The sequence below is a fragment of the Gopherus flavomarginatus genome, chromosome 6, assembly GCF_025201925.1.
Source record: "Gopherus flavomarginatus isolate rGopFla2 chromosome 6, rGopFla2.mat.asm, whole genome shotgun sequence".
Lineage (NCBI taxonomy): Eukaryota > Metazoa > Chordata > Testudines > Testudinidae > Gopherus > Gopherus flavomarginatus.
Genome location: NC_066622.1, coordinates 28144591 through 28156020, shown reverse-complemented (window position 1 = coordinate 28156020; position 11430 = coordinate 28144591). Strand labels below are relative to the sequence as shown.

Genomic DNA, 11430 nt, shown 5'->3' with positions numbered 1-11430 from the left:
GAAGGGAGGTTCGGCGAGCAGGCGCAGCGCAGCGCCGACCCTAGTTCACAGGGGGAAGTTAGGCCTGGCCTATTGCTCCAGCAACGGCTTAGGCCTCCCCCTCCCGGGGCACATGCACGACTGAGGGGGGAACAGCCTGAAGGCACCCACCTCCTCCAACCCAGTCTCAGTTCCCTCCTGCAGCCCCCGGGCCAGCTGTCACCGTCTCCCCGTTACTGAGTTGTCACAGTAACAGCGATGATTATTCCCACCTTCATTCCCCCCGTCCCCGCTTTATAATTTTGCGAGGGTTGAATAGTTTGCACAGCAAGATTAGTGAGGAGATAGAGGGCGGATACTGCCACATCCCCATTGACCACCCTGTCCTAGCTTGGCAGCGTTTATCTCTAGAAGCAGAATATGCAATGCTACTATAGCTTGAAGGACAGAACAGGACTCTATGGGCAAGGCGGGTGATGGTATTCACCTGTAAAGCTGTATGTGTCAAAGAAGTTAGAAAATTGTGTCTTTCCTTCAAGTTAGGAACATTTGCTGAAAATTTGAAATTGCACACACAAACCCTCAGCTCTTACCTGTTCAAAGTCTAATCCCTTCAAAAAGTCAAGAATACTCCATTATATTTATTTAGGAAAACATACTATTTATTTAGAAAACTCATCAAATGTAGAAAGCTACCTTTCTTAGAAACTGCATATAATTTTTTTATATTATGCTTATTTCCCCCAAAAGCATGGTTATTCTGTGCACATTATGCAATATAAAAACATTAAGTATGTACATGCTGTGTATCAGTCCACCTGTTTTCCATTGTGGGAAGGAAGCTATTTTTATGGACAACTAACAGGATTTTTTTTTTTTTTAAGGATAATCTCCATCTAAACCAATAGATATGCTAGGAAATAGGTTTTTCTTGTTACAAGAGATGGTGTTTAAAAAGAAATCTAGAAAGGAAGTCCAATACAGACAGTAACTTTGCTTTAAATGCCTATAAATCATAGTTCTGAACTACAGGAAGGGCTGGTTTTTCATTCGATGACCATGGCATAATCAAATAAACAATGAATTTATACTACTCTACATTACAGCTTCAGTTGTTACAATAATTAACTGCCTCAGAAGCTTAGAAAAAAGTTCAAATTAATAAAAAATCCCACAATAGTACATAAAGCATCGGATCCTGATTTGGCCAGGTACTTAAACGTGTTCCTAACTCTGAGCCCATCAGTAGTCCCTTTGAAATCAACAGGAACACGAACATGTTGAATCAGGAACTAAATAACAAGATGGTCAGTATGTTCAGTCTGAGGATATAGATGAAAGTGGAAAAATTGGAAGAACAAAATTTACACACAACTGGGAGAAGTTTTATCCTCCCCCCTTTATGATGAATACACATAGTAATATACCTGTATTTCTTCTTTAGCCTGTTTTCACTGTGAAGAAAATTTTTTTTCCATGTTTGAACAGCACCAAGCACAATGGAGCTCCTGCCTAAGTAGCATTTTAAAATGGGAGTATGTCAAAATGCACTACAGAACTTTTGGTGCAAGTAGCAGGGCCCACATTGCCAGTTAGTGCCCTGTATATTCACACCCTGCCCACTAACTAGTTCTGTAGACAAGCCCCTCAGGTGAAGTCTAGAAGTTGTTTAGCCCATCACAGGTGTTAGAAGATCAATATTCTGCATATCCAGTTAGTAGGCACGAACAGGTGTGTGAAAAGGAAACAGTATAAAAAGTTGCATGAAAAAAGGTCTCAAAAATAGTAAGAGGTTCTTTAGGCTACATAATGACCACTGCAGAAATATAAGAAATGGAAAGGAAAATGCTGTCAGTTTATCTTAAGATACAATAGTAGATCTGAAATGTGCCAAGAAATGCCCCTTCTTAAAGTTTGCCCCTTGCGTGATCTTCTATACCAAATGCTAAAAAGTGTCATGTGAATGAATTTTCTTTGGTCATGAACGTACTTACTGTATTAACAGAATTATTTTAATGGTTCTTATTAATCAAGGATGAAAAGAGTCAATGTTTTGCAAAGCCAAATATATTTGCTTACTACTTTGCCACTACAAGAAAATATTCACAAACTATACAAAAAGGCTTTGAGACAGACAGTAAAACATGTGCATTTAATAACACTGCACTTCAGTTACACTGGATCCTGGAAGAAGGAATTCCCAGCACAACTTCATTATCTGCTTAATTGCAGAGCAGTTTCCATTAGACATACACATTCACAACATTCAAACTCGTTTGGTCCATCATCTAATACTTCTTCCCTTCAGTCTTGCAAATGTGTAAGTCCAGTTGCCTGCCCTAAGAAGCAGGCATTTACCTACAAATAAATGGTAAAACAAGTTTTTGTTTGCTCTACTATTTTGCATTTATACTACATAAAGCAGCCATTTTAAACAAAGGAAACAGCAATTCATAGATCTAAAGACTAAGTACAGTGTGTGATATTCTGTACCTTGGGGGAGTGGCCTGTAACTCCCATATTCCTCATTTATATAGAATTGTGATCTTGCATATAAAGCAGGCCGGGTGAGGTATCAGGGGAAAGGTTATGATCTGCCGAAAGTCATTTTTCTGCCCATACATTTATATCACTAATGCGTATGAAGTTATGAGAATTGCATTGTATGGTTGTCACTAAAACATAAGTTGGGGAATCAGCCAGATATTAAAAGTATCTTGTCCTCTTATTGATCCTTTGGGTCAGGTGTCAGCCAGGTTACCTGAGCTTCTTAATCCTTTACAGGTAAAAGGATTTTGGCGCCTCTGGCCAGAAGGATTTTATAGAGTTGTCCTTCCCTTTATAAAAGTTATGACAGCTCTATTTACATTTCCAATCACACCCCAGCAAATCTAATTATATTATTTCTCTCTCTCTCTCTCTCTCATTGCCTAGAGAAAGATATATCAAAAAACTGTTTAAGGGATTCTTGTGGAAGTTCACCATTTCTGAACCAGAACTATAGCAAGAAGTCTATAAATATACTTCTTTTTGTGCTATCATGTAGTTTTCTGATTCTCTTGACTTTTCTTTCATTTATTTTTAATAACTTTTGCAAGAGCAGGGTAATATTACCCATTATTCTTATTTCATTATGAATTCTACCTGTATGTTTAGTTCTTATTAAGACTTCCATTGCTTTTGAAGTAAGTTCTAAGTGTGATATAAAACTGTAAATTACCTTCCTCATCCTCCTCCAGCCATGGGTGGTGGACTGGGACCTCCACCGTGATTTATTCGACCCATTCTACGGCGAGGATTACCTGGAGGCCTAATTAGAGAGTGGGGAAAACAGTAAATATTGTCCATCACTATGCAACTATGACAATGGTCTCCATCTGGTGCAAATACACCATTCCTAAGTTCCCATTACAACAGCTTGGCCCTTTTTTGTACTGCAGGTATCTGACTGCTAAAAACAAAGAGCCAGATTGACCCCTTCCATGTGAAAAGCTGCAGGAGGAAACTTTTGACAAGAAAATCTCCACAAGAATTCCCTTGTGAAGACTGCTCCAAATTAACCCATCCCTTCAGAAGTAAAGTTGCCCTCAAATTGGCAGATATCAGGGGATGCATAAGAGGTTAGGACCATCCATGAAGAGATCCTGACTCCCATCCTGTGACAGAGACTGCTTATAAGTCCAGACTCTTCATAGTCTGCAAAAAAAAGGCATATATAGGAAGGTATATCTTAGTATTTATGGGCACCTAAGCCCTCCATTCCTCATGGAAGTTAGGTTAAAGGTCTATATGAATATATTATAAGAGAAAGATTTTTGCCAAATAAAACCAAGAAAAATGTAAAATACCTTCCATTACATACATTTGGAAAATGCTGTTAAATATGAGTTAGGATTTGTATTCTTGCATTTTAGGCTATGCAACAGATAAAATAAAAGAGAATGATGATCTTGTATTATAGAAAGCTTATATATATATATATATATATATATATATATGTGTGTGTGTGTGTGTGTCTTAAATTTCTTGGTGTGACTTCTCAATTTGTTCTTAATTGAAGTAAAGCAGCACAACTCTAATCAGTTTATGCTAAAACATTTTCCTCACATGGTAAAAAAAAAATTAATCTAAACATATGAAGTTGAAGAAAAGCAATACCCTCTTCCATCATCATATCTTGAGTTTGAGGAAGATATACAACCTCTCCTTCTCAAATCTGGATGAACAAGGCTCTGGAAGCTAAAAATAAAGGAAACAAGAGTGATATGAGTTTAATGGTAGAAATTAACAGTTTTCCAGCAACACTGGAATATATAGCAAAACACTGGATGCAAAAGCAATAACTGGTGTTCAATAATGGAAGTACTGTACATTAGCACCAGAAAGGATACTTGGATAATACTATTTTTCAAGTTACTTGTTACTTCTGAATAAGAAGAGATCAGAAATTCTATTTCTAACTACTGGTTAATGGGTCAAAAATTGAGTAAAGAGTTTAAATAATTCCAAATTAATTTACGATTGAAATAAACCTGAGTTGACTACTAAGCATTATACAATATGTTCTGTATCTACTTGCATACATTCTAGCTTCTCTAACTGCAAGATATGCATAAAAGTCAAACCTGGAATTTAAACAGTGAAAAGCATAAGTGAAGTCTGCAGAAGTATCATTCAGTCTTCTAATTTACTTGGAGTTGACACAGAATCTAAACTTGATTTACGCATGCATGAAGTAAAGTGTGATTACCATTCTGCAGTTATTTTTATTCCAGCTAGAAGCTACTGACCTAGGCATTGCTGCCCCAAGGTTTGTTGATACGCTTATTTGACTAAGTACTAAAAACAATTCCACCAAAACATATACCCTCCAATAACTATTTAGAGAATTAGAAGTAATCATGTCTAAAATTATCAATATTTAGCTGATAGCAGCTATGATATATTAAAATCCAGCGGTAACAAGATAGTATCAGTTTCTCACAGCTTTTTAGATTCATACAGAATATTTTTTTAAAGTCATCCAATCTACTGCATGAAATGGAACAGAAAAAAGACTTAACGTGTGCTCAAGGAACTACCATGGACATTTGCAACAAAGAGTAGGACTACAACATTGCTCTGCAAAATATGTATTTTTTTGTGTTTGTTTCTGCATGGTAAATGAACAGTTGCCACATTTGGTAACTTGACGATACTTAAACATTACATGAATACTTACAATAAAACCACAAAATCTGCTATGCCCCAGAAGAAATCTGTTATAAATGATAAACTCCAAGGAGCCTGACTCTGGTTATCCAACACTTGTCCTATAACATATAGGATACAGTAAATACATTAAAACACCATTCACCAATATGAATTCCATCGTATTGTATGTTAAATGAAAAAAATATTCATCAGCTACCAATGATATTTAAAAAATATTATCAGCAAATATCACAAACAGTGAATCAGCAAATGTCAGGGAGAAAGACACTGTACAAATATTGTCACTGGCAAGTTTCTTTTCCTGTAGTTACATTACACCTTTGTAGAAATAAAACTGCACAAGCTGATTCACTTATAGAAAGTGAAACACCACCATCAAAATTGCACTGCATACAAGGTAAATTAGCAATGAAGAACAATTCTGTTTTTTATGTTTCATATGTAGCAATATTTTTACTTAGAAAACCACTATCTGCTATCAAAATACATTTACCAAAGATTCTATTATTTTCCTGGTCTGAGTTTGAGATAAGTCTGAGCTACACAATTTAGTTCCAGCTCTTAGCTTCCTCAAGATTGGTGGGGTTTAGCTATCATGTGCAAATTGACCCATCAAAGTAAATAGCAAAACTCTTATTGACTTCAGTGGGGCCAGCATTTCACCCCTGGAATTTTGGTCCAGGCCAGTCTTTAGTCTAGACCAGGGGTCGGCAACCTCTGGCACGCGGCTCGCCAGGGTAAGCACCCTGGCGGGCCGGGCCGGTTTGCTTACCTGTCGCATCGGCAGGTTCGGCGGATGGCAGCTCCCACTTGCCACCGTTTGCCATTCCAGGCCAATGGGGGCTGCGGGAAGTGGCGAGGGCTGAGGGATGCGCTGGCCGTGGCTTCCCACCGCCCCCATTGGCCTGGAGCAGTGAACCACGGCCAGTGGGAGCTGCGACATGGCAGGTAAACAAACTGGCCCAGCCCACCAGGATGCTTACCCTGGCAAGCCACGTGCCAGAGGTTGCCAACGCCTAATCTAGGCTAATAGTAACTGGCTACAAATGTATGACACGGGGGCTAATACCAAGTCTATTCTATAACAGGCTCATAAAGTCTAACAAAGAGGTTTACTAAATATTAACCATTACAGAAGGAAGGCTAACAGCAAGTTAGGAATGAAGGGTTGAGGGCTAAGTTGTAAAGTTTCTAATACTTGTTAGTGACTTTGCCATGTGACATTAGCAAGATGAATGTTTCTTATTATCATCTCTAGATTTTGGGAGATAAGGATGCCTCTCAAATTAACATGCCTCAGGATAGGAAATACAGAATAGTAGTACCAGATAAGTTTGTGAGAGTCAGATAAAACAGGTTCTTGCCTATGGCCTCTGCTTCATAATTACGTGTGTCTACTTTAATAATGACGCAGTAAAGGAGAGAGAGAGAGACCGTGTCCCATCTACACGCAGCACAAGTACCTTTCCCTATAACCAGAGAGGAAAGGTTGAGGTCTGGCTACATTTCACAGCCCATCAATGTACATTAAATGGTAGGGAGATGTTCAGACAGGAGGCACAGCAGGGAACAAAAACACTTTGATTGCCTGACACCTGGACCCTTGTTTTCGCCTGCAGGTCCCCGCGAGTGCGAACCAGGCTCCGTCAGGCAGTAGCCCAGGCCCTGGCAGCCCAGCGCCCTCCAAGAAGGCAACACGTGACGCAGCGGCGGTGCCTGGGCTGTACAGACCCCGAGGTGAAGAGAAGCGGCAGGGCGGCTGCGGGCGGGTCCCTCTCCATGACCAGTCCCCCCTGCCCTGGCCCAGCACGAGCCACCCTGCACCAGGAACAAAGCCCCCACCCCCACCCTGGCTTCCCAGCGCTTCACCCCTCCCGCCCCCGCGCCTCACCGTTCGAAATGTAAACCATGGCCGCCCCTCCGCGCACCGCTGGCGTGTCACAACTCGCTACTTCCGGGCAGAGCTTGTTCCTGGGCGGCTACCGAGCATGCGCAGTAACTCTTGCAGAAGGCGCTGCTCTTTCTTACCCTGACCAAAAATAAAATAAAATAAAATAAAATGGGGGCGGGGGGCGATTAAAAGGGGGCGGGTGTATAGGAGGAGGCTACTCAAGGGGGGAGGTGGGTACAATTGGCTCGTGCAGAGAAGCCACCAAGCTGTGTGCAGAGGAGGGGAAGGGGAGAGGCTAGAGGATGAGAAGGGGAAACCCCAGGTTAGGGAGGGGCAGAAGAGAATAGAAGTTTTTGCAAAAGGAGGGAGCACTCTGTAGTGGTTGCCCAGATTGAGGGGGGTCAGTGTCTGGTGTTTCTCTGTGGAGGGTCCCTTCCCCAGAGCTGTGAAAGGAACAGGGTGGTCCAATACTAAGCTAAGGCATCTCTTCTTCATCTGAAAGGATGTACTGAGCGGTCAAAGGAGCCCTGAATCAGTGAAAAAATTTACAAACACACCATCCTAAACATTTTCATAATTATCATATGTGTTCAAAAGAATCCCTTGTCAGTGTGCATTGGCCTAACTTGTCTGTGTATAGCCTCATAGCAGCTCACAAATTAATCTTGTCGGCTGTTGAATGATGCTCCAGACTACATGTAATTTCACTCCTAAAGTATATATTTTAACAACTATTTTTATTACTCTTATTGTCCTTAGCACATGATCATTTACCTTGGTTAACAATGTATATGGATGCCATTGTGTTATTTTAATTTATGGTTTGAATAGGATAGTAAAAATTGATGCTGCCTGTTAAGCAATCATATCTCAAAATGTTTTTATTATAACACTTTCTATCTTTATATGATTTTGCAATTTACACTTTTATTAATTTATATTTTCTTTCTTCTATAGGATAAGTTTATTCTTTGTCATCACATGACTTCAGTACTATCTAATTCTTTGGGCTGTTGTCATGACCTTTTTCATTCCCATCGATCCAGGAGTGATGACTGCTTTTCTTCACCTTTATTTTTCCTCTCTCTTCAGCAGCTTAGTACTTTTTCACATTTCACCACTTGTGTGAACATCTTACTCCCCAAATATTCACTAAGGGCACTGTAACAGAGTGGCTTTCCCTGTGGGCTGGAGATAGGGTGACCAGACAGCACATGTGAAAAACTGGGACATGGGTGGGGGATAATAGAAGCCTATATAAGAAAAAGACCCCCAAAATTGGGATTGTCCCTATAAAATTGGGACATCTGGTCACCCTAGCTGGAGAGCATGAGACTAAGCCAACTTGATTACAGAATGATTCCACCTGAGGGGAATCAGGCACATTCCCCACCAAAGGGTAGAAGGTGGGTGTGGTAATGTGAATGAGAGCTAGGCCTAGTAAGGATAAAGCTCAGCTGAGGAAATGAGAGGGAGAGATTCAAGCAGAAAGCTCAGACAGTAAAGAAAAGCTCTTTAGGTAGGGAGATCAGGAAAATACCTTACCAACTACCTTACCCAACCAGAGAAGAGAGTAGGAAAAACTCTGGAGGTAGGGAAGCCTGGGAGAGATCCTGGTTAAGCAGGGACCCTGATGAAAACAACAGAAGCTGGGTAGGAAGTGGCCCAGGGACAATTACAGCCTAAAGGAACAGAATTATCTGTTTGGCATGGGGCCCTGGGTTAGAATGCAGGGTAGATGGTGGAACTACTCCTAACTCCAAGGAAGGAGCATACAAGTTCACCCTAAAGATTAGTGCCCCTAACAAGGGGGTTGTGGGCTGAATTGACAACTCTCTGAGGAGGAGTCCCTGAGAGGGGCAAAGGATTTTTGTTTAAGTACATTTTTGGGACTTTCAGTTTAGACAGTTGTGATCCCAGAAAGTGTGGATTTAAGACAGTGACTCTGTTGGTGGGCTAAGTCACTGGAAGAAGAAGAAGAAGAGTGACCATGGGTAGTGAGATAAGTGCTTTGCCAGGCTGGACATGAGTGGGCACCTAGTGGTGAGTGGACTTGGTTACAGAAACTATGTTCTTACTTGAATTTTCTCCCAATGGTAAACTTGTGGGGGAAGGGAGTGTAACTGTGTAAAATTAGGCACTTGAGTTTTGGTTTTTATTTAAATTTTTTTTTTGTGGATAAAGACCTTATTTTACAAGCTGATTCTACAACCAGTGTTACTTCTACCAAAGAAACTCTATGCCTTAAATGTTACTACCTACTGCAAGCACTGTGCATTTGGTTTTCCAGTTAACATGTACCTTTGTTTTCCCTTTTTTTTTTAAAAAAACAGATTTTTTAACCAATTACCTCATCCTGCAAACTCTTAAGCATATGCTGCTTCACTTGCAAGCTTGAAAAAAGTTATAGTAATGTATATTTAAAGATTATAGTCTGTAATGTTTAAAGGCACTTGTAATAGAATGCAGTACTAGATAATAAATCGTTATAATTAAAAATGAAAGTGTTTATATATTAGTGACATCTTTTAATATCTCATTAATGCATAGAGTAAATGTGAATTGAGCTCTGGTGTGCAAAGGAAACAAAACAAAAGCTTCTTGAAGATTTGGCTGTCTTTTATACTTATAGTTTCAGCATAAAGGCATTTTGGATATATTTGATTTAAAAAAAAACACACCTGTTTAAACAGGAATAAAACCAGCGCATAACTGTGCATGAGTATGTTAACATTCAGTACTGACCTCAAAAGGACTCCTCATTTTCTCAGAGTTAGGCCATGTTTAGCAAAATACTTAATCACATACATGCAGTAGAGTATGAAATTGTATGTAATACAGGGCATCACATATCTCACATGCCTGTGACATGTAGCATGGGTGTGCCATAATATGCAAGTGTATCTATGACAGTTTTAGAGAGAGTGACAAGATGGGTGAGGTAATATCTTCTATTGGATCAACTTTTGTTGGTGGAAGACACAAATACCTATGTTCTCTGTGCCTTTGTTATCCTCAGATGAGAGATTAGCTGAAATCACAATTGCTTATAGAAAGCAGTGCCAGTATTCAATGCCATTGCTGTATACCATTAGAATCATGTTTAACCTGTCTGTTAGGTGGAGTTGGCAGCAACCAGGGCTGGGTTTAAGATCTAGGGGTTTCTCTTAACAATACAAAACATACCTGGCTTGAGCCTCCACCTAGTAATTTGGGACAATTTAACACCACTTCTGCGTAAGAGACATTTTCCCCATTCACAAGTACTAAGTCATCTTGTATTTGAGAGAACTTTCAATAAAAGGGAGCCAATCATTAATTTGGGAAAACACCATAACCACCTTCAAAAGCATGCAACTATAAGCAAATCCAACCCACAGTGTGCTGGGCAGTGTCTTTTGCCTCAGTTTCTCACATTCCTCAGAGAGTCTGAATGTCCATTTAACACATCAATTCACCCACAGTTGGCTGTCACTGGTTAGCAAAAACCCAGAGTTCAGAGGTTTGTTTGCAAGGGTTCACTATGATGGGTTTTCTCCCCCAGGATGAGGTCTGGGAGCTGTGGAAATGGCTGCGCCCCTGTAACCACCCAGCTGGGCTGGCCCTGCCCACGCTGCTTGGCTGATAATTTAGCCTCTCCAGGCCTTGTTCCCACTCAACACAACAGCAGGTGGCATGCCACCCCCAAACTGAGCTACTGGAGTGCTGTACCTAAGGCATTCCAGGATATACAGCCAGTTTCCCAACTCTCTGCATTGCACCCTTGCTGGAGTATAAACCCAGAATTTTACTGCCTTACACTGCGCAGGGATCTGTACAAGGGAAGCTCATTAATTAGGTTCACCTTCCCTTCAATGTGGGAAGGATATGTAACAAGCCAGTGCTAACCGAGCTCAGATTATTTTCCCCAGACACTTCACTCAAAAGGCATGCTGGTTTAAATAAAGCAAAAAACAAGTTTATTAACTAAAGATAAAGTGATTAACAAATCAAAGCAGATTACCTAGAAAATAAACAAAATGCAAACTAAACCTAATGTACTAGATTGGATATGAATTAGCAGTTTTTCACCTTAACTGATTAAACAAGCAGTCCATCAAGTTTCCATACACAGACTAGAAATCCCTTTAGCCTGGGACTAGCACTTTTCCCCAGTTTAGTCGTTGTTTCTAGAAGTTCTCTTGTGTGGGGAATGAGGCCTGAGGAGTCACACCCCACATTATACAGCTGTATCAGATGGCAGGAACCCTTTCCTCCAAACTTCATTCCCAGCCTAGTATATCGAAAAATACAGGTACCAAAATGGAGTTCAGTATCATATGATCTAGTCCCATGCTCTTGCTGAG

General features: G+C 40.4%; 1 protein-coding gene across 2 annotated transcripts; it reads right to left on the bottom strand.

Annotated features, from left to right (window-relative positions):
• Positions 1-3195: 3195 nt before the first annotated feature.
• On the bottom strand, positions 3196-7187 carry SELENOK (selenoprotein K). 2 transcript variants are annotated; one of them, XM_050960595.1, is made up of 4 exons: positions 7085-7187; positions 5201-5291; positions 4138-4218; positions 3196-3289 (listed from the first exon to the last, which is right to left on the bottom strand). In XM_050960595.1, the coding sequence occupies exons 1-4, from the start codon at positions 7101-7103 to the stop codon at positions 3196-3198; spliced, it is 285 nt and encodes a 94-aa protein (XP_050816552.1). In that variant the 5' UTR covers positions 7104-7187. The 2 variants fall into 2 exon arrangements, with proteins under 2 accessions (XP_050816552.1, XP_050816553.1); XM_050960596.1 differs by having other exon boundaries at positions 3205-3289.
• Positions 7188-11430: the final 4243 nt, after the last annotated feature.